This window comes from Odontesthes bonariensis, chromosome 3 (assembly GCF_027942865.1).
Source record: "Odontesthes bonariensis isolate fOdoBon6 chromosome 3, fOdoBon6.hap1, whole genome shotgun sequence".
Lineage (NCBI taxonomy): Eukaryota > Metazoa > Chordata > Actinopteri > Atheriniformes > Atherinopsidae > Odontesthes > Odontesthes bonariensis.
Genome location: NC_134508.1, coordinates 20,578,441 through 20,602,719, shown reverse-complemented (window position 1 = coordinate 20,602,719; position 24,279 = coordinate 20,578,441). Strand labels below are relative to the sequence as shown.

The 24,279-nt window shown below is 39.2% G+C and overlaps 1 protein-coding gene across 1 annotated transcript; it reads right to left on the bottom strand.

Annotated features, from left to right (window-relative positions):
- Nucleotides 1-269: 269 nt before the first annotated feature.
- On the bottom strand, nucleotides 270-18,514 carry c1ql4b (complement component 1, q subcomponent-like 4b). Its single transcript, XM_075462108.1, has 2 exons — nucleotides 17,876-18,514; nucleotides 270-3,287 (listed from the first exon to the last, which is right to left on the bottom strand). Exons 1-2 carry the CDS (start codon nucleotides 18,413-18,415, stop codon nucleotides 3,108-3,110), a joined length of 720 nt encoding a protein of 239 aa, XP_075318223.1. The 5' UTR covers nucleotides 18,416-18,514; the 3' UTR covers nucleotides 270-3,107.
- Between the last annotated feature and the right edge of the window lie 5,765 nt (nucleotides 18,515-24,279).

Below are 24,279 nucleotides of genomic sequence, written 5' to 3'. Positions count from 1 at the left end.
CCAAGTGTAGATTCTTTTGGAGGAACAGATGAGTTAAAGCATTAAATTGTAAAGAGAAAATCTGTTCTTACCTTCTTCAGTGGTGACTCGTTATCTGAACTTTGCCATAAGATGGTTTATTTTCTTTTAATCAAATAAAAAATAATGCAATAAACATCACCCAGTGTGCAGATAAAACTTCACAACACCTCTGCCTCTGAATCTTCCTGTAATGTATAAGGGAACAAATAAAACACACATTCTACTTGGAGACGGCAAAATAGTCTTGAATTTTCTTTTCTTTTTAATTGTATTTCTTGGTCCTCAAGGGCAGAGAGAAATCTATGCAGATTACATAACAAATACACACAACTCAGCTTGCAAAGTACTGTGACAGCAATTTATCCATACTGCTTGCAAACAAAAGAGTGCCAGAAAACACACACTGTTGGATGCAGCATGGCACAGAGGTTATGTAAAGCCACTCAGGGGGAGAATGTCTGTGTTCAATATACAGTGTCAGTTTGATTTTCAGTTACATCACAACAATGAAGAGTTGAAGAGATAAATTCACATCCAGATGTGATCAGGGTTAAGTCATGCTACTCACCTTTAAAGCTGGGCCATTTGCTGGGACACGAGTCTCTGTCATATATATTAGGCCAATATGAAAGTCTTTTTTTGCTTGGCACTAAACTACAATAAATATGTTAAAAGAAATTTGATATTGTACCCTTCGAATCATTTTATTTTAATTTTTTTGTATATATATATATATATATCATTTAGCTACATCCCCAAATCTGTCATTTTTGTATGCAGAATTTGAATAACAGTGTCATGTTGTTTGTTCTCACCATACAAAAGTAATGTTCGTCTCAGTTTGTATGGGGGCTTTAACAGGAGTGACTTCTATCCTGTTACATACAAAGATTCGCGGTCACTATCTGAAGTTAGCATTTCATGAGGTGATATGTATCAACATTCAAAAGGGCTGCCTGTGTTATAAATAGGAAATCCCTGCCAGTTTGCTGTTGTATCACATGGATCAGATTCTTCACGGAGCTTAAATTTAACAAGGGACACAATCTCATGCATACAAATGAAAATAAATTGACAGTATAAGGCACAGAGAACCTATAGGTGTGACAAAAGGCAGTAAAACACCAACAACAGTCACTTGCATTTTTAAGAAAATTTTGAACATGTGTACATTCACAGTAAAAAATTAAATAAATGCTTTCACATTTTGGGAAATAGACACTTGAAAATCATTACTTACACCCACTACTCTCTGTGGCTATCCTGCTGTCCTGCTGTGCAGAGCTAAGAAAGGATGTTTTGAATCTCTAGATCTTTTATTAATTCAAGTACCAATGAGTGACGCACTAAAGAGCTTTCAGAAGAGAATTGCTTGAAGGGAGCATATTACGCTCATATTCAGCTCTACATTTAGAGTGAGGGACACCATTGAAACAGCTTTTCAGTTAAAAAAAAAAAAAATCATTGTTTGTCTCATTTTACCTGTTATACTGCTCCTTAGTTGAGTCTCTACCTAAAAGAGGTGATTTTAGCCAAAATGCCCCCTTTCCTCTACCTTGAGGTCTTATGGATGGGCAGCCCTCCTCCCCCATCCTGTTGCTGGTGTGGATGTCGACTTACTATGGAGGATAACTTGTGGCCTTTTACTAGTATTGACAAATTCTCAAATCTATCCACACAAATGTGAGCTGATTCAGTATTCCAGGCAGACATCCATTTCTGGTAGTTATAATGCTCACGACTAGACTCGTGCTGTTCTTTCAGGGGTCTGCTAAAACTGTGACCTATTCAACTTTTTCTCGTATTTTGAATTTCACTAGAAATGACAGATTTGTTTTTTTTGGAAGGGAAAGGGGGGGACCTCCCTGGATTCTGATTTTATAAGAAAAACATAAATTGCAGAGGTGTAGACCCCTCTGCAAGCTGTTTCATGACAACTTTAAAAACATCTGACACAGTAACTTTGCATCAGAAAACAAAATTAAGCATAAAGTATCCTCTCTAAATAATACACCTGTAGCATCTACCATTACCAGTGTTTGGAACGAATACGTTTCCATTTAAATTCCAATGGAGCCAAACATGCGTCAAAAGCTACTTCTCTTATAGAATAAACCCTCTGAATTGCTATGCTATGGGCAAAAATTTACTTGCCTTGCTCTGAGCAAGAAAACAAATGAGCATATTCCCTAACCTGTTGAGCTATTTCAGTAATACAGCAATCTGTGGCTGTAAGGATTGTGTGTGACTGAGTAGGTGAGTCTGCAGAGGACACCTCAGCTCGTTAGCAGGATATGATGAGGCTTCGAGGCTCAGGATCCATCTCAAAGCTAAACCTCGGTATTGATAAACTTTGTGTGTTTAGGGACTGTCACCAACAACCGGACGACCTCCTTCCCTCTAACAGGAGTAAGAGATTTAGCAAGAAGCACGAATACTAACATGATACTTTCATACCTCAACAGAACTGATGGGGAAACACATTTATGTGCTTCCACACGGACATGAGCGCACACATACAACACACTTGGCTATGATCATGAAGTTGGCTGTATTATCAGCGGTGATCAATATATTCATGCTTTTTCTTGTTTGACGTCTACAGACATATTGAAAATCCATCTCACAGTGAAGGTGAGAGGCTGCAGCCAAATACCCCCACTCGGATTGACAGTCTACATTCAGATATCATTTCAGTCGATTCCAGACCAGTGGCTGAAATGGTCAGCATGTCTTCGAGCAACAACTGAGGTCCAATTAATGCGTGCAGATTTGTGTATGCAAAATGTATGCGTGTGGAAAAGGTCTGAATTGTTTTTTAGCCATGCCTACACATACTGTACATAGCACTGAATAGTGATTACACAGGTATGTGTATCAGAGGTGTCAATGTAATATATACAATTTTATATTCATTTTTACACAAACTCTCCTGAAACTCTTTTCATAAAGTGTTCTTGTTACTACATATTTGCTGTTCTGTGCAGCAGTGAAATCACAAATGAAAGGAAGAATGGCGCAGTAAATGAAGACAGGAGGAGAAACGTTTTGCTTGATACAGAGAGGAAGGGACGAATGTGATGCTGTCAATCAGGGTAGACGAGGAAGCCAGAGAAGGTGCTGTATTTGTTGGTGTTTCCCCCATGAACTTTGCCCCCGTCCAGCTGTATGCAAACATCATCCCCTACGTCAAGGTGCAGGATAACGCTGTTAGAGGCGTAGTCGTAGTTCTGATCTGCATCTTGAGCGATTGCACTCGCCCTCACCTGGAATAAAGACGAGAAAGATGATGACAGGAAAGACGCATTGAATTATGCTGCGTATGTGTTATTTGTCTCAGTCTTTCTTTGTTCTTTATTGTTTCCTTGAGCATGTCAAATCTTCATTATAGTTAGTGAGGGAGAGAAAAATGCTACAGCAGCGTCCTTGAATTGATTTGAATAGGACATATAGGAAACCTCATGTTAGTGTTAAATAAAGCCAGTTTTTTTCCCACCAGGATTTTTAGAGGAATACTAAGGAACAAATTGAGCCATGCTGGACAAAGAACTGGGACACTTAATTCTACTATGTTCAAAAATAAAGTTTTTTTATACGTTATATTTTTGGTACATTGATCTTTTTTCTTTTTCTTTTTTCTAAATCAGACCACTTTGCATGTTTATTATACTCTTAGTGTGACAACAAGTAAGAACATGAACAGTGAGCTTTGTTCAAGACTTAAAAAGAACATTTAAATCTACCAAATTAGACCTTGAGCAAAGGAAAAATAAATCAAGTGAAAAGCAAGAGTCATTTTCAAAGACTTCCCTTACGGCTGACAAATTCTGCCAACAAGAGGAATTAGATCCAGAGATTTTGTCCATCTCTTATAATAGTCTAAGATTTTATTAAATATCTGCTCAAACAAAATACTCTTTGGCTAGTTCCATTTTATTGATTGCTCCTCAAAATGGAAGCGTGTTCACTATAACAATCTAGAAGTTAATTTACAGGACAGCATAATAAAAATATATATCAACGTTTCACACAACGGAAGCAATTATCATGCAGTCCAGTGATCTAATGCAATACATTGAAGGTAAAATCACTTATCACTCATCAATTATGAACGTATAAAAATAAAGGAGAAAAAAATTACTGCAATTCTAAGATGTTTTTATTCTTATTTCTACAAATATTTCATTTGGGTCATCAGTAAAATCATCCTTATGACAGATTTGTGTTGTTTATTTCTATTTTTGTCTCATTTTATCTCAGTATTCCACCAGCATCAAGTTGGTTCACTTTATTAGGAAGCGGACCGGTGCCATTTTATTTCCTGTTTCAGACTGTGATCTTGGTGTAATGTCATCAGTACTGATACCTTCCTGCCCACTGGGTAGAAAAATAAGATGTGCAGTGATCTTTGGCCACAAACCTCCATCTGGGAGCACAACCTTTCTTAGTCACTATCAATTTTTCCAGAGGATTGTTGCTCTCACACCTGATCCACCTGTTGCAGAGGATTTCAAAGTCTGATGGGATTACTAGGGAGGATGGTATCGGGGAACACATCAGTTCATTTGTCAAGTAGTTACAGAGAGCACGACACACCTTCACACATATGCATTCTGATCACTGATGTGTAACTGCTGATCTATGATCACTGTTCGTCTGTCTTTTTTTTTTGTTCATGTTCATCCTTGATAAGTTGTGTACCTGTGTTGGAAATATTCTACATCCACATTTGAAAATTTGTTTTCTGATATGAAAGCATTTAGAAAAAAAACCTCTCCATGTGCTCCTGCTTCCTCTCACTTTCCAAGAACATGCATGTTTGTTTGTCTCTGAGTGACCTTGTGATGGCCTGGCGACCAGTCCAGGGCGTACCCTGCTGGATGGGTGGATGGATTTGTAAAAAAAAAAAAAAAGAGGATCTCTATAGCTAAACTAACACACCTGACAAAATTAAAAAAAAAAAAAAAAGAAATGAACATAGCATTAATAAGAATTGAATCTTAACAGAATAACAGCTGATAGTCTAAATAACAAGATACCCATGTCGCCCATGTTAAATCAACGCCCTGTAGTTGAGGCTGATTTCTGGAGTTCTAAGACAAAAAATTAATGATCCTTAAACAGAAAAGTTGTGTGGGTAGCAGACTTGAACATAGTAAAAGAAATGTGTTTTTTTAACTAAACTATATACAGTTTGTATAAGTGTGGATGTATCCTTAATTTTGTTTACAACAGGGGAAAATTACTTTAGACAAGCAATAAATCCTACGCTGACCTTTGAAATTGTGAACTATGGATACAATTTCCTATTTACTTATGAACCATATAGAGAAACATAGGGCAACATTATTAATGTTAGTCTCACTCTTGTCAATGTGTTGAGAATAAATCAAGTTCACTGGTCTCTTCTTGGCGCTACAAAATACATTGACCTCTAAATGCTGTGCCGTATTCACTAGTTTGGCACAACTAAGTCACTGTGACAAAAAATGCATCAGATGTATTACAATTTTGCAATACATACATGCAAAATGTACAAATGCACATACACAGTGTTTTCTAACTGAAACTGTCCAGCATCACTCCAACCTGTCACATACTGACGCTTTGAGCCACCTAACACAATTTCAATCAGTGTATTTCAGTAAGATGTGCGGTTTGTGTATCCAGTGGGTTTTCTGTCTTTAGTCGAATGGGTGGAAGTTGTCATTGTGGGTTTTTTTCAATACCTAACCTAAAGACATAAAGAACAGCGACTGAATCCTAAAATGACATTTCATGTTAAAGTTACTTAGAAACATCAGTGGTTGGGACAGGAGTTGAAATCAATTGTTTGGCTTGACAGTCGTGTGTGGGGCTCCATCAAACCCTACTGGCATCCAAACACGGGCTTCATCACGCGTTTCATTAGATGCATCTGTTGCTTCATGACTTTTACCTCTATGTAGTTACTGTCCTGTCTAGAATCATGAAAAATCTGTGGTAATCATGTCTCTGGACACCAATTAAATATTTGAGTTTTTGCGACTATTTCATGTTTTACTGTGACACTGGGTTTCTATAACACAGTTACAACGAGTGCTTGAAATTTTAATCGTTATAACTCAGGAATTAGTTCTGCCACAGAGTACACGCCAGTATTCAAATTAGGGCTGAACAATATATGAAAAATTGATCATTGTCACAATATCATCGTGAGCTACATCACATAGACTGCAACACTGTTGAATAACCATTTTGACATGAATTACGACAGGCACACGTGTATCAAGTGGAACTACATTACACTTCTTTTTGTCTTTTGCGCATGTTCTACAACTAACCGGCATGCAGGCTTTGATTAATTCTCTGGTATAAAGACCTCAGAACCTTCAGCCCAGAATGTTTTTTTTTTAAATTGTGCACAGTTTTGGCAGAATAAAACATTCTTCACAGTTTCATCTACTCTACATCTGGACACTTTTATGTCACCCATGTGATACTGAGTCTGTCATTGTATAACCAGCCAATTCAGAGCAAGTGTGATGATTACAGTAGACATTTACATGTCAGTTTGTAATAATATGTTACTGCTTAAAAATGATTAAGCGGTGTCCCCACATTATAAGACGGTGATGATGCTAAATAAACACAACAGTGTTTTCAGTAGCAAATGAAGACAGAAGAATTAGTAAGCCCAGCCCCCCTCCACCCAAGGATTCAGTTACACACATCAGTGGTGTAACACAGCATCTTTCTTCATTATGTTGTTAAATATTCCTGTGTTTTCATCCATTCCACGTAAAATCTGAGTTGTTTTTTCCACTCATTAAGCAAATCTGTACATAATAAATTGCAGTTTCACTGGCCAAGTAACAAACTATTCAAGCAGACAAACAGTGGAGAATAAAGTGTGCATCTGCATACATATTAATGAATGCAAATGCAATGCTCTAACTCCATCCTTGTCTCCTCCACTGGGTCTGAGTCTGACTAAGGATATGGTTCATCATCTGCACCAGTCATCAGGAGTCCGTGATCCCTTGTGATCACAAAGACATCAGATATGTCCAAACTGCCCATTTCTCTTCATCTCGTACCTCTGCTCATGTAATTACTTTAATATATTTCTCTGTACAAACATTTATTTCATTTTGAGGTATATGTTTTAGTCCCTTCTGGAAGACAGAAATTAATCAATACATTTCCTTTGTTTTTATTCAGCTCACATCTCTCCATTAATTGTTGTCTCCCTCCACACACCTCACCCCTTCCATCATCCCTTTCTCATTCACCACCCTATCCCTATCTCTTCATTCTGAACCCATCTATCCATCTTTTTGTGTCCGCACACTGGGATAAGATGCAGGTCACGCACACATTTTCTCTCCCCCGCCATGGCAGTGTTGGCAGGAGCAGCGACTAAGTGTGTCCCTGTCCGGTCTAAATCGGATTGATTAACAACGTGCTGCTGTGGCAGGTCTCCTGAGAACCTCCTACCCGACCCCCAAACTGCCCCCCCCCCCCCTTCACCTCCGCCCCCCACACCCTTACAACACCCCTCCTTACTCCTTACCTTCCAGATGCATTAGGCCGTCCTATACATGGCTGCAGGCTACAGTAATTGGTAGTTTGACAGCCATGGCAGATCCCCGCCTAATAGATCCAACTCCTCAATAACTCCATACAATCACAATAAATGGGGGCACAGGATAGGCAACAGTGGTCAAATAGGCCCATGAAATACTAGCAGGAGGTCAGGATTAGATGCTACACACACATCATCCCTTTCTCTCTATACATCTTGATAAGAGTAGCTCTCTTTCCTTTTTGTTTTTATGTAGCTCAAGTGAGCAATTGAGGGGAAAAAAATTGAACATGTGAGACATTTTGTTACTTTAAGATGTAAGAGCACGTTCCTCTGAAATAACTGAGCAGCTCCCCTGAGGAGACCTAATAGGTTTTTAGAAAAAATACAACAATAGGAAACATTTTGACAACATCTGTCTACATGGTTGAATTCGCCTAACAGTACTGTCAGCTCAGTTAGAAGCTGTCAGGCAGCTGTAACTAGCTGTGAATACAGTGTACTAATCAGCAAAGAACATTAAGGCCACTCGTAGATTAAGTAAATAGTGTTGATTCTCCACTACCAATGGTGCACGTTAAGGCCAGGGATACATTGGAAGAAAAGGCTTGAGCAGTTTAAAATGACCTTTGTGGTATGAAATCTGAGTTGGAGTATATCTGTAACAGAAAGATCAGTCAGCAATGGGAAGTCCTTTCAATGTGAGACCAAACTATGAACTAGCGCTGATTGGTGGATGAGCTGCAACATCTGATCCATCGTGGTTCCACCTTCAAACTCAGAGGATTTAAAGGATCCAATGCTTAAGTCACAGTGCCTGATACAGCGAGACACCTTCAGAGACCTTATAGAATCAAAACCGCTTCAAGGAATATGAAGGACCAACAACATATTAAGTTGTTGTAATATTTTTTCTTATTGGTGCATAACACTTCAATTAATACTAGCTCACCTCGCTGCATGTACAGTATACGTGCTATGGTACAATAAATCATCCTTAAAATATCCTTTGATCACAAATCTGCATACCTGAAATGCCCACATTTAAGGCTCACAACAAAAGTTGCAGCAGTGATATTCACACTATCTTATTGAAATGGCCTTTTAAACATGAACATTGGCTAATTATATTTGCCAGCCAAAAGGACACAATGTTATTTATGGCTTACGGTTGACTTCCTTATTAGGCACGTGGGTTTTGCTTAGTCTCTACTTTGACAGTGGAGATGCTGACATTTAATGTGTTGTGTTTATGATTAATTAGTGGTTTTTACTCTCCTTTTATATATACAGTAACCCAGTGATCAGATTTTCTTCTTCAGACATTTTAAGCACAAATTTACAGGAGCATGACATTTAAGATATTACTGCAGTCAAACTCAGTTGACACAATGGAATATTTATGTTGTCTCAGTATGACTAAACTGACGTGAATAAAGTCACAAAACAGAGAGAAAAAGCTGCAATAACATGAAATAGATTTCCAAAAGATTTACAACAAATTTAAGTGTTCAAGTTTGACATTAAATGGCTTCCTCAAATATGTGAAAACATATATTATTTGAGTATTGCTTAATGAAATTTATGCATACATTTATAAATATATAGTTTTACATAGTTGTGTTTGAGGAATCTTTAACCCATAACTGAGAAACATATTTCTTAGACCAGGCCTATAATGGTCACATATGTTTGAGACATGCAATATGACGATTTGCACTGTTGAGTCGAGCAAAGGTTACATCTCGATTTGGCCGTTTAATTGGACAACCGTTCTTGTGCCAGCATACATGCATGGGATCAGAATCGAGCTATTGACTAAAGTAAGTCCAAGGGCACTTCTTACTTTATCTGTCTGAGATCATCTTATATTCAACTATGGCTTAGTTCAAAGCACAGACGTCGTCTTTAAGTTACTTGAATGGGATTTTGTCAGTTGACACTGCGGTTATGACATCAGGATTTTATTAGGGCAGAACAACAGGATTTAGTGGGATTTTTTCTGTACTGATATACACTTACAGTATAACTTTTTATAAAACAAGAAATATGTAAAAAGAAATAACTTTGGAGCTTGACCTATTTGAGTTGAATGCCTGTGTGCATAGTGATTTAATCCCCAATCACATTAACTGGGTGTTTTAGCCCAGCTTTGAGAAGCGAAATTCCGTATGATTTCAGTCAGACTAAGAATTTTATATTGAGTTTTAAAAGTCTGGTTTTGGTCAAGCTAACACAAAATTAGTTTTGTATTTTTTTCTAGTGTCATGTAAACGTTCTAACTGAAAGTAGCAGAAATGAGTCTGCAGGTTCAGCTGTCAGAAACAATCAGAGTGAAACCTTGTTTTCTTAAAGTGGGCAGGACACACTGGGGCTCTGGGAGTGAAAACAAAGAGGGAAAGGCAAATCAGGATTATTGTCAACAGCAGCGGAGATTGATAGCGACAAGGGGGAGAATTTCTGTCTGTTGGGCCAACGCTGTTCTGACTTGATCTGCTGTTGTTGGGAGGAGAGGGAACCCAAGAGACAGCAGAGAAGATTACACTGCCTACACTTTTCATTAGGGGAGCAGCATTAAATGGGGATTGAGAGCCACAGAGACATGTTAGCAAGAGGGAGAGAGGGGAAAATGACAGCACAGAAATAATTCACTTACAGTGGTAAATGCGCACTAAAATCTCAATAAAATCTCAATTTTCAGCTGTGGGATTTATTCTATCGCTACTGTCTTTGAAAAATATTTAATCCTGAGATATTCACCAGTTTTATGTATCCGTGCTGCTAAGATGTTTAAGCTATGTCTTTTTGAAAACCATTGGGATAAGGTGATAGGGCCAGGATGAAATAGGTAAACAATGAAAAGGTGGTGGTGAAACCAGAAATCTGGATTAGGTCACAAAGATGAGCAAACAGCTGCATGTGCTCTGGCAGCTGAAGCATATATGGGTTCGGGTTAAAGTAAGCCAAAGCTGAGAGAGGCATTGAAAGATGGAGAGGGTGCCTATTGGATAACAAACTGATCAAGCATGCCTGTTTTCAGAGCAGGAGGGGGGATAAATGAGTTTGGGGAGGTATGTTGTCCATGTGGTGGGTTATTTTTTCAGTTTTTTTTGTTTCACAGTGGTGCCTTGATCCTCTGGTAATAAAACTGACAGGATTCATTCACTGTGATGTACAGACCTCTCAGAGCGGAGCGAGCGATTGAGACAGGGTCTCTTAAACTTACCTGAGGGACCTCTAAGGGTGAACTGGAAGAGAGAAGAAGGGCAATTGAAATGGCCTCTTTTTTGTGTGTGTCTGTGTCTATAAAGGCTGCCATGTCTCTGCCTCCATCCATGTGTACCAGCTTGAGGTATCATGTTTCTATTATGCAGGTCGACATGTAACCCTTCGGCTGCACTGCAGACTAACACACTAATTGGCGTACTAAATGCTAATATTTTGCCATGACACTCAAGACCCAAGGTGTCAAGATGTTGATTAGAAAGTCTCTAATTGGCTCTAGACTGAAACCTTTGAGGGAAGAGAAGATGGCTTAATTGGATATAAACGGGTTCTCTGGCTGGTCTACCTGCAGAGCATCAGCTACAGCCAAGGTTCTGTTCTTAAGTTAAAGTTACCCGATTCCTTAACAGCATACTTTTTCACTGTGCTGTAATGTGCTGTAAAACGTTTACACCCACGCATCTGTACACATCGTGTGCAGACACATACATAGCTTGTGGGCACAAATAGCCATACGGTCCCCCGGAGGGACTAACTGCAGAAAACGTATATAAAATATAAACGTGCCATAAAATATGTGTCACAGGTCAAATGTTAATACCCCTCTAAATCATGCATATTCACTCTGTTCTCGAAAAGCAACCCTTTTTTATTTTTTACAATTGTTCATGCTCTATCGAAAAATGTGAAAAACACTGTGACACACTGCCGTTTATGGAACAGACAAAACACTGCTTCCTTGATGAGGTGGAAGAATGATATAATAGGGAGGCAAAAGAAAAGCACAACAAAGGCAAGACTAAGCACAGCAACAACCAACAGCGTCCTTTTAGCCCTCAGAATATAATGGCCTGAGCCATTATAGTAGAAACATACAGTTAAATAATGGCCGTGTGCACGAGCATTGACACATAAATGTGTGTGGACGAAAAACAAGAGGAGCAAGAAGAGCTGCAGGATACGTGAGGATTCTTTGTGTTTGCTCTACAAAAAATGCTGTCTGAAGAAACTGACTTTTATCCTTATATCACATAATGCCCCCTGTTAGAATGCTATACCACTGTGACATTAAAGCACAGTAAAACACAGGCAACAAGTCTATGAATTAATCTATCTAGACTAAAGTATTGGAGGAAAAAGAAACTGAAAATTTGCCAAAAAAGAAAAAAAAGAAAGTAACTGCCTAATGAAGAGGAACACACTGGCACCTTGTCTGCCTTATACTCTAATTAGCAGCTTTCACCTCACACAGCAGCAGCATCACTCCTGCCTACTTCTAATTGAGTCCAAGCTTGTCATCACCCCAACTTTTAAGAGGTACTTCTCATTAACTTATTAGCTCAAAAAGCTCATTAATTATCTCACATGGTTGCTTTGGGTTTAATCCTCAACTAAAGGGTATCTAAAAGACAGTGACGTATGTATGGAGTGTTTAATGTAAGCACAAAGCACAACATAATGTTTGCTGCTTAATGCTTACAGTCTGAATCCAAACCCATATCTGCAGCCATAAAGTCAATATTATACACTTTTATAAAGACATATTTATTTTCATAGCCTGTACACCTATAATGTGTCTTAGGATCAAATGTCAACTTATGATTAATTTTGTGTCAACCTTTTCACCTTACTTTGTCAAGGCTAAGCTGAAAAGGATATTTTGCTGGACTATTTAGAGTAAAGCCCCAATTTTTTAGCCTCGTCTTACCACAACTAGGGACTGACCAACTCAGATTCAACTATAAAAATCCATCCTCTCACTGCATGCTCATCACTGTAAAGGGCAAAGTACATATTGGTGGTGAATTATAAATCCATTTAAAAGGTCATCTACCTCAACACCAATCTTTTGATGAATTATGGAGCACAAAAAGAGAAAAAGATTCTTTTACTGAGTGCTTAATCAATGCAAACGTCTCGTAAACTTAAACATCGGCATTTCATCAGCAAGTTTTTGAGATGGCGAGACAAGAGCCTGACATGTCAATTTTTTTATATATATATATGTCTGACTTCTTTCCTTATTTTTCAACCCTTCCGTTTTATTGGAGACCTTCGGTGCGTTCTTCTGTGAATACCCATCTATCCCTCTCTGCGTTTTGTCGGTATCCTGCCTGTCTCTGCAGTGATCTCTCCCCAGGATGTGTCGTGTTCTCAACTCCCTTTGACAAGACATTGATTAACACCTTGAATATCAGTCTGACAATGGTTGTGGGCCTACACACACATGTGCACACACATCCGTTCATGCTGTGAAACATGCTCCACGCTGACAGAAGAAGTAAAAGAAAAATGGTAAAAGAATGGTTTGACAAATGTTTTTTTTTTCTTAATTTGAACAGCATATATGTAGCAGGAATTAACAAGTGTATTCTAAAAATAGTACTCTATGAAAGCTACTCCTTTTGTGACAGCAATGTAATAAATTTGCTTTTACAGTCCAAACTACAAAGACACCAAAAATGTTTAAATTATATAGGAGACGCATTCTCTCAATCAAAAACACTCCATGATGTAAAAAGATGTTAACTGTAGCATCACTAGCTAGTGTAACTTCTAAGGACCAAGAGTCAGTTTCAAGTCCTTTAATTCTTTCAATTAAATAATTAAAACTACTTGTCTATGGGAACATTTAGAAGCACAGGCACCAGCTATTAAACTGTCTGACTGATCACGTCTCTTACCTTGTGACTAATTACCACATCAGTTCCAAACATCAGGGCTGCCAGCTGTTGAGTATTAAAATATTGCTTCTGTGTTCTGTGATAGCAACACATAGAGGTTAACTCTATTCTGGAAATTATCCAAAAAAAGTCACTCACTGTGTTTCAGCAGATATACCTGTGTTTAGATAACTTGTAATAAAAAGAAAAGTAGCAGTGATCAATCAAGTTTACAGCACACTCAGATGTCTTCACGAGCACAAAACAAAGAGAAAATAAAGCTCCAGGCTGGAAATAGTTTTAGTGGTTATATATTCTTAAATGCAATTTGTTTATGTTTTGACATCTAGACATTTTTTAGACAAGTTAACAGTGTTCATACAACTTACTTTAAGTGAAAATAGACTATAAGGGTCTGACTAAGGTAATTCAATTTGTCAAAAATGATTTATTACTTTTCTTTTTCATTAATTTTTTCCAATGTCATTTGTTCGAGGCTTATTTGTATGTCGACTGTACACCATGTTAAATTCTATTTCTCTGCATTTAAAAAAAAAAAAAGCAAGCTAACATATATAACAGTTACATTTGGTACCTGGTGTCAAGATCTAACTCGTCACAACTAGTTCCTGAACACAGAAAATGTTTACTTTTTACTTGTAATTTTACATATTGCATTGACTTGCCATTGTCATTGTCTCATGCCTGCTGGATAGTTTCTGTCCAAAAACACGTGTGGTATCAGTTTTCTCTTCTAACCTCAGCAACAATGTGATGAAGAGCATTTCCCAAAATGTCTAAATGTTTCTTTTTCTCTAATGTTCTTCCTTAAAAATCTTTTTCTCCATGTAGGTACATTTACTGTCACAATGAACGAAACTATTTCTACTGAACATGAACACTATAACATTTAGAGACAATGTTATAAAAACAAACCGTAATGCACTACTGGGTGTCTTAACCACCCTCACAATCGATCATTTCTTGAGGAAGCTGCTTCACTCTACTACACGAGCACTTGTCTATTCACAGATATAAGCAGCAAGTGCAATGAACCTGAGAGGGCAAGATCAGCTCTGAATTGGGTTAAATAATTTAGCTGATGGAAAAGATAATTAATGGGGAAGGAGTCAATAGACAGTGTGGACGGGAATGGTGTAAAGTGTGTGTGTGGGTGTGTGTGTGTGTGCGTAAAGGAGGGCACAGGTGAAGGGGAGAGGATCTCATCTAAAGGCTATGAAAGATTTAACAGCAGGAGAAGACAGGAATGACAATGTCAGTGAAGGCACGCAACAAACCAAGACCCCCAATTATATTTGGCATTTAACCATCCCTTCTCTTTACTCTGCACCTCATGCACATTCTGTCAAATCAATAAAATGGGGAATAACTATCTTTATGGACTTGATCAGTCACATAAAAGATGTACTACACACTGATATATGTGGTTGGAAAGACTGCTAAATCAAAGCAGTATAAAGAAAAATTCTGTGTCTGAACTTGACATTATATTGCTTTAACTGTAACTGGTGGCTTGTATGTTAGCCAGCCAAGCACATCACAACTACAGTGTCCAGTAAAATCTGTCCTCAAACCACATGACATACAATTCATATTGTTGTTGTGTTTGTCCTTTTTCTTCTATTCCTTTTTTCCTTTTTTTTTTGTTAAAAATTATTTTAAACACTTTTAGATCCAGAAGAACATGAAGCATTTTGTGATGAATTTGGTGGAAGGTACAGCTTAGGTACGATGCGCTTTCCAAATGTTTAATCATTGTCCAAGAAGCTATTGCCCTGTGTGTTAATGTATTTTAGATTAGGTTTAGGCACCAAAGCTTTTCTTTTAGGTTTGACCTTAAAAAAAAGTGCTTTCAACATCAGCCAGGCTCTTGACAAAGTATCATGATGTTACAAGGTGGGAGTGACAACTTGTTCTTTTACTTGAGAAACACTGAGCTCATGCGTTACCCTGGTTTCCCTAGATGTAAGACAGTAATGTTTTATTCTTGCAACTTCGTTGTCAGTTTTTTTTTTTTTTTTGGACCGTCTTCCTCCACGCTGTCATCAGTGACTTCTTATAAGCTATTTTTATACATGAGCACAAGTGATGCTCAGGACAACGTGCGGGCAGTTTGGACCTTTTACACATCTGCTGTTCACACAAACATTTCACAGTGGGAGATTTTCAGCTGGAGATGAGCTCTCATGACAAGTCGTGCAAGGGAGGGGATGAGGGCGAGTGTTTGTCTAGAGCTTCAGGAGGCAAGACATGATTAAAAAAGTATGTTGTGGAAATCACTGGGTTTTCATTACAACAGGTTGAGACCAACAGATGAGGCTTCCTGGTGACTTGTTGCAATATAAATACGTGTATCTAACTATATCCACAATAGCAAGGAGTGAATGGAAAATCACATACCAGTCAGCAGAAAACAGAATGAAGCAGCAATTCTTGCCAGCACCCACACTTGTCATGGTGGGCTAAATGCTTCAGACGATCACTTGCTATGTTTAGTTACTCTATCACCTGCTGATCTTCCGGGCATTTCACTGCAGGGGTGGATGTTAAATGTTAACAAGAAGTCAACGACAAATGATGCAGATATTTGCAGACTCTCTGGAACCTCTCTAGAAAGTTTCCGGACCACAGTGCATGTGTGAAAATGGTCATAAAGAGCTGTTGTATTGCAGTAAGCATGCAGTGCACTGCAATACAAAAGATTGTAATGTGTAAACAAGCGCCTAAACCAACCCCCTTAAGGCAAAAACTTCCCCCCTGGAGTTTTGGTGAATAAAACTAACCAAAAACACTATTGCAAAAGTGTTTGAATAACATGGTGCATCACCATTCCTACAGCCTTATTTGGAGTTATACCATTCTTTCAAACAGAAAATACTCCAGTATGCCACACGTGTCTGTCAAGGGCTCTAATACTGCTGGCACGCCAGAGGACATCCAGGGGGGGACTATGTGTGATCAGGTATCAATGAATCAAAAAAAACCTAGAGAGTCGTGTTTTCATGGTTAAGACACATCAGTATCTGTGTCTGCAGTGACAACCATCAAACAAAAACTATCCTCTTCCCCAGTCACAATTTCACTTGCCCACATATTTTTGCGGTGTAGGTTCAGTAAAGCATTTCACTGAACCTGGTACAGCAGTGGTCTGCTCAGTGTCACTTTGCTGTCAGTTCATGTACCGTGTGAATTATGTGTAGAGAAACAGTGGAACCGTCGAGCACTTTTAACAATGCAAAGCATGTTTCTCTTTTTTCTTCTCCGCTTCTGGTAATCCCCAGGACATCACTTCTCTGTTCTGCAGCACACATGTCAGAATCAGAGCTCCTAAACAGACTGAGGGCTTAGTACTTCAAGCTTGTCACTGTTCTCCAGATGGAAGGGTTTTTTTTCCAGGCATTTGTACTTGTTTATTTATTAGTGTTAAAGTCAGAGTCCCTCAGAGGACAGTAACCAGCTGTTGCTTTTTGGCTTTGTTCCACAGAGACGAAGAGGACTGTTATCCTCCTGATCGCAGGGCTGTCACTCTCTTTCTCTTCCTCTCTTTGCAAGTTGTACAAAAATAAAAGACTACAGTCATCCCTTCCCATTTAAAGCGGCTCTTTGTTTCAGCTATGTTTTGACATGTATCAAAATGTAACTTTTTTTGCAGTTTAAACCGAGATTTTGAATAGCGTTAGCTCTTCTCCACATTACCAAGATTAATCGTCAACTTACTTGAATTCTCATTTTTTGGAGTGTTATGCGCAAACTTTGCTTCAGAATTTTCTTTCTTTGAGACTTCACCACAATGCTTTCAATGCTCTATTGTTAATCTTTCTCTTTTTCTTTTTTTTAACCATGTGGAAAAACTGAGTGAAAGTCAAAACAAAGCAATACAATCCACCTTTACAGCCTGGAAATAAACATCGCTATTGAGAAACAATGCTTTCCTAATTTCCATTATCATTTTATATCAATAATTAGGTCTAACATTAACGAAGAAGGGATTTTAGCCCAAATATTGCTTTTTCATCGATCCTAGGCAATCTTATAAGCTTTTTTAGTGTGTCAGTCTTACAAAAACGGAAACACTGTTATAGCTTTTGGAGGACAAATCATGCTGCTGTGAGAACAGAGACAAACAGAAACATCTGTCTTTGTTTCTTGAAAGGACAAGAGTAGAATATGTATTCTGTCATTTATAAAATGTGAAGAAAATGCATGCGTGTCTGAATTCCCTTGTTGTTTAGGATACTATATCAAACTCTGCACAGTGGAAAATATTTTCACCAATATGCCTTTTTTTATTATTGTTACTGGCACACTGAGCTTGAGTCAAAAAGAAAATTCAGTCAAGTTCAACGAAGACATGTCGGACCACATCACCCAGACTCACCTGTCCATTCTTTTTCAGGTCTGCCCACATGCTCGTCCCGTCACCCCCTCTCATCAGGACATGGTAGGTGAAGTAGTAGATACCAGGCAGCGGACAAGTGAACTTGCCTGTACTTGGCTCGTAGTAGTTCCCGACGTTGGTCACCACGTCATCAAACTTCAGTATCTCACTCCCCTCGTGTTGTTTCCGGAGGCCAGCATAGAAGGCGATTTTAGGACTGTAGACGGAGGCGCCATAGCCACCAGGTCCAGGCCCTGGGGGACCAGGTGGTCCGGGCTTGCCCGGCTCTCCAGGGGGGCCTTTTGGACCTGGAGGACCAGGAACTCCAGGGTTCCCTCTGAACCCCTGCTTGCCCCTACGATTTGGAAAGTCTGGGGGCTGAGGGGAGACGGCTGTCAGCTCTCCCTGTGGGGGGGTAAAAGTGTCACACACCATCTTGCAGCTCCCGAGCATCTCATAATGTGTGCCCCCACCTCCAGACCCTCCCCCCTTAGTGGTGTGGACCAATAGGGGAATGGCCACTAGTAGAACCAGGACCATGGCCACGCCGACTCCAGCTCCGATGACACGCTTCTTTCGGCTGAGCCGTGAGGCGGCCAGCGTGAGGAAGTCCTCCTCCCCTTTAGCCGGAATGCTTGTGCCGGCCAGACTGACCTCCGGGTAGAAAGTAACTACTGAATCGAGAAGGTGGAGGAGAAAAGTGTGGGATTTTGTGGGACAGAGAAAAGAATTACAGGCTTTTCAGGTACTGGCACAGTAGTAGGAGAAAGTCAGAAGTCAGGGGGAGAATGAGAAATAGCTTTTCCCATTTCTTGGTGTTTAAGATGTTTGTGTGTATTCTTTTCGTCACCTTTTTCTGGTTCAGAGTCTCGAAAGGCTTCAAAGATAACACATCATATAAAGGAAATATTTAACATTTTCTATTAAAACTGTTCTTAATCAGCGAGATGTTAGATTTTAGGCTTTTTATATTTAATCCAACTCCGAGGTTGTGGAAGCTCCAGTGAAAATCCTTCAGTTGCTCAGGCAGAGAGCTGTCAGGTGGGGTCTACAGTATTCCCACTGGAGTTCATCTCACCCAACACATACAGGGAAGGGCGCCTTACTTGTCTGTCCAGGAATGAGAAGAGAAGAACAAGGAAAGGGCTAAATCTCTGGTCTGTTCTTTCCTCCTCACTGCTTGTGTTTTGTAAAGGGGTTCACAGCTTTATTAGATTTCTCTCAGAACTCTGATCCTGCATTCAAACCACAGTTTTGTTACAGCTCATATAAGAGGCCAATTCTGGGAATACAATAGGAGAGTCTGTTGTTTTAAAAGCAGCGAGGATGAAGCAGAAAACATTTTATCACAAGAATCACAGCTACTCAGTGATTCTCTAACATTCTAGAGGAAAAGAGGAGAAATATATGTACACACATACAATGAGACGACGTCATGGACCAATTTCTTTTTTCTTGTGACATTAAAAAAATAAACTTACTAGACAGATGACAATTCAAAGTAATAAAAAAAACACCTAATTTAGCATTTAATAGATACATAAATGTATATTTTAAAATGTAGATACAAATAAAAACATGTTCAGCTTAATATGGACTATTAAGATATTCAAACTGAATGGCTCAAATCAATTTTAAGACCTATTTTTGTCATCATATAAAAGGAATGATGAGACTAACATCAGTCACACATTAGGCAAACTGGCTGATATGATCACGGCCCACATGGTCTACTTATTCAGTTTCTAACAGCAAAAATACATTAATCACACTGAGGTACCCTGAATCTTTTAAACTCCCTTTTAATTATACTGGCCACTTGAAATATTTCACCCGTCCGGTTTTAATCAGAGAAGAGGAATTTATGATTTAAAAAGAAAACTTCTGACAAAACTCATGCAAAAATATAAACCAGCTTACCAAGACCTTTTTTTTTTTTTTCAAATTCCTGTCCCTCTTTTCAACACGGTGTTCGGTGTGTGTTCATGCTGCAGACTCCGATGGAAACGCCGAAGCTGGTCCAGGACCGGAATGAAATCCTCGAAAAGAAAAAGAAAAGAGAGAGAAAAAAAGAGCTCCCTTTACTGTCTCATCGGGCGAAGTTGCGCTTCGGTCCAAACTCAGCTCGACTGAAACCGCATCATACTCAACATGTTAACTTCAAACATCTTCATCCAGGAGTCCGTCGTGGTGGCTGGACCACACCGTCCAAAATGCTCACTCCGAGCGAAACAGGGGGTATTTATTTTTTTTATCAAAAGAATAATAAGACGATTTAACGTGGAAAAGGCTCCAACAAAAATATCACATATTCCGGCGAGTTACTTTGAGCGACTTTCGCCGTGCAGAAATTCCGGTGCACAGCCACTTTAATTGCAGAGCAACAGTTCACTCACTTGTTGTATTTTCTGTCCTGCTTCTCTTTCTTCAGCATCTGCCTATTGCCGCTCCCCCGCCTTCCCTCTGTAGCACACACACGCACGCACACACGCACGCACACACGCACACAAGCACACACACACGCAGATCCATCGTCCCATCCTGCATGTGACCTTTTCACAAATCAAATGACTACATTTATACTTTGATCAAAAACTGTCGTTTCCGTTCAAGTATTGACCACTTATTTGTCCAATGGTCTTATTGCGATGCTTTTTGGCGGATTTGCAGCTTCTAAAAGCACATCTAAATTCTATGATTAATTAGATCATTTGGAATTTTGCGATTTCTAATTTTCCGACAAAAAAATTGAAACAGGGCCGACGTTTTTTTAATGACCATGTAGACACATTTAACAGGCTACATCATGTCATTTGTGGCAGATCATGTGGAGAACTCAAGCCTTGCTTAGGAAAATGGAGATTTTCAAGTAGAGTAAACCAGCTACTTGTGGAGCTGGAGAACAGTAGGTGTTAAAAGGCTGAAGTGTAAAAATACGAAATGTGGGGTTTATAGATGACAGACTGGACCACATCATGCAGGTGGATGAAGACAGAAAATGAAAAGAGGAGAGTGGTGTTCTCAAGGTTTGTTGTCAATTTCTGTGTTTTTGTGGCTTTCAGATCTCATTAGTAATGAAAGACGTATTGATACTGACACCCCCCCCCCCCTTCCATCTCCTCCGGGTCTTTTTCTTAGGCTCTCTCTGATTTTACATTCAAAGCATTAATGAATTAATTTATTCTTCGCTCTATTTATTCTGATATATATTTTTCTTTTGTCTTGTTATTTTAGGGAATCCTGTAATGTTTATTTTTGTCAGTCTATGCTCAGCTGTATCACATAGCTAACATCAGATGTACATCTGTCTTTCAGCATCATTCTAGTTGATTCTGCTTACATTATACCAACAAATGTTGGTCTAGGAAGCATTTACACACAAAAAAAAAAAGAGCCAAGGAAAACCATTTAAGGCACTCAGTCCCACTATACTTGCATGCACTGTCAGTTCTGCTCCTTATTTATTCATCTCTCAACTTTACTGAGCTGGAAGGGTAGCAGATATTGAATATGGATCAATAGATCACTCCCCAGGATGCATACTGTCAGCCGACGGAGCCCTCAGGCAGATGCCAAGCCTCTGGTCACATTTGCATTTGGAGATAGAAAATAACTACTGCTTGTCAGAAAGTGGGAAACTGGGTGTCTCTGAATTTTCTTTTACAAAACGGACAAATCAAAAATACAGAAGCTGGAGAACTCTCCGCATTTATGAACACAAGATTTTTAATATAAGCCCTCTGCTTGTACATATTACCTCGTTACTCTGTGCGCTTCTTTATGTGCCTTTGTCACAGGTGTGTCAGAGCTTATATTCATGCATACGTGCCCACATACACATATAATTTACATGGGGCTCTGACACTCTGGTGAAACACTGAGAGGCTCCCTGCATTTGAATTATAATTGCCAAAAAGCTAGGACACTTTAGAGAGAATGAGGTTTTAAGAGCCCTATAAAATATTAACTAAGCCGATGAATGTATAAGCTCTGGGAAGCTATAATATGTGTCCCTGATTCTACTTCCATCATGTTCTTATCTGCACTGCATTTTGTGTTTTATCAAGTATCAGGTTTACAGGAAGAGCATCCAACACATGTTCTAGTTATTAACCCAGTTACACATTACATATTCTTTCTTACCCTTGACTCAGATACCTTTTGTTTTCTGACCTTCAGGTGTTTGAGCTGCATAAATATGATTAATGTAAATTGGGAGATATAAGAATGTACGCTCTGAGCACCAGGGGAGAACTCGTTTAGTCTCAGGTTCAATTTGGCTGTTGATAGTTAACCGATATTTGTGCTGACCAAAACCCTTGTTTAACAAAAAAGGAAAAACTGAGGTTAAGCGAGTACACAATGGTGGCTTTTTAGCAGCTAAAGATGTGACAATTTCCTGGAAAGCTGCAGTGTCATACATTTTTTGTTAAGCCACTCACACTGACATAGGAATCTTGAATGATAACAAAAAAAATTTAAAAAAATTTAAAAAAAAATTCAATTCAAAATTTTTTTTTTTTTTAAATTAAAAAAAATTTCAACTAAAGGGGTGAATCCAGGGGTAGGTCCAGCAGACCGGATTTGTTTTTCCACCCAGTAATTCTTCACACTAACACTTTTCCTTGTGAACTTCACTTTTAAGTAATTGTTTATTTTTGCTTTCACTGGCTGCTTGGTTACGTTTGGCATTAAATGTTACTCGGTTGAAATAAGTAAAACTTTGTGGGCCTATTACAACATTTGACACGTTTCAAATCTCATCTTTCTTGGGTTGTCAGGTATCCATCTGCATCAACGTGGTGCAGGTGATACTTCCAAATGAAGTACATTACTTTGAAAGTTTTGCTGGCTGTCATTTTAAAATGATGCACAATTTACATCCATCATTACGGAAGCCCAGAGCGGACGTGGTACGTATAAACTTTTTTCTGATGGTTTTCTCGAGATAACGAGATTAACCCATGCACTTCTTCTGTGATTTATGTATCAATAGCCACTTGTGAGAATTTTCTTCATTATTTTGTTGACAAAGTTGATTTTGTCAGAAAAGATACCAGAAATGTTGTTATGAGTAGAAATAAGGATCTACCTGTTGCCCCACCTCATTCTGCTGTGTTTGATCAGTTTGAGCTGGTTTCCCTCTCTTCTCTCTGTGACGTAGTGAAATCTCTGAAACTTACAAACTGCCCATTGGATATTGTCCCTGCCAAGGTTTTGAAAGTGGTTTTTAATACTGTGGGGCCCAGTCTCCTGTTTTTTTTTAAACTCCTGTCTGAGATTAGGAACTATTCCAGCTGCCTTTAAACATGCTGTGGTCAGGCCCCTTCTTAAAAAGCCTAATTTTGACCCCTCAGGGTTGTCAAATTTTAGACTTGTTTCCAATTTGCCCTTTCTTTCTAAGGTTTTAGAAAAGTTATTTTCAAGAAAAACAATTACAGTCCTTTCTTGAGGATAACTCTGTTTTTGAGAAATTCTAATCTGGGTTCAGGTCTCGTCACAGCACTGAGTCTGCACTGTTAAAGGTGCACAACGATATTGCTTTGTCTGTGGATGCCAAGTGCCCTGTTGTCTTAGTGCTGCTTGATCTCACAGCAGCCTTTGACACGGTGGACCATGCAGTCCTCCTGTCACATCTAATGCCCCTTTTCCACCGAACATTTTCGTAACAGTACAGCTCTACACGGTACGACTCTACCCTGATTGGGAGCTTTTCCATTGCGGGTTGAAGTTGGGACCCGTTACGATTTTTAGTACCGCCTAGTACCTGCTTCAGAGGTGGGTCTAGTCGGTACTAGCCGATACTAAAACGTCACGTGATCAGTGCTGTCCACTGATTGGTCAGGTGAAATTACGTCATACACGCGACGAAGCTCGGGGAGCTTTAAAAAATCACCCGCCATGTATGAAAACACACCTGCGAGAGCAACAGAGATAAACAGAATTGCGAAGATGGAAGACCAGAGAAGGAAAGCCAACCCATGGACAGTGAGCGAGGTGCAGACCTTTCCGTGTGGTGGCCTAGGACCGCTTACAGAAGGAACTGGACGGAGCAACACGAAATGAGAAGGTGTTCCAGGATATAGCCAAGCTGATGGCTAGCCATGCTATCACCGGAATTCTCAGCAGTGCCGAGACAAGCTGAAGAAGCTGAAGAGTGATTACCGGCAGGTAAAGGACCTCAACAGCCGGAGTGGGTCAAACCGAAAGACATGGAAGTGGTTCGACCAAATGGACGGCATTTACGGTCACCGCCCGGCGAACGGCGTGGATTCGGCGACGTCTTTGTTGGAGGCGATGGAAAATGGTAAGTGTTGTTCTTATCCCCTTGGTGCAACGCTTATATCTTAACAAATGCATGTTTTATATCGTAACAAATACATGTTCAGTCTTTATCTTGTGTA

Bases quoted from the DNA above. Each gene is read 5' to 3' on its own strand.
- c1ql4b (XM_075462108.1), bottom strand. From the start codon at position 18,415: ATGGTCCTGGTTCTACTAGTGGCCATTCCCCTATTGGTCCACACCACT. The intron at 3,288-17,875 runs GTGAGTCTGGGT...TCTTTATTCCAG, and splicing joins ACCTGAAAAAGAATGGACAG to GTGAGGGCGAGTGCAATCGC.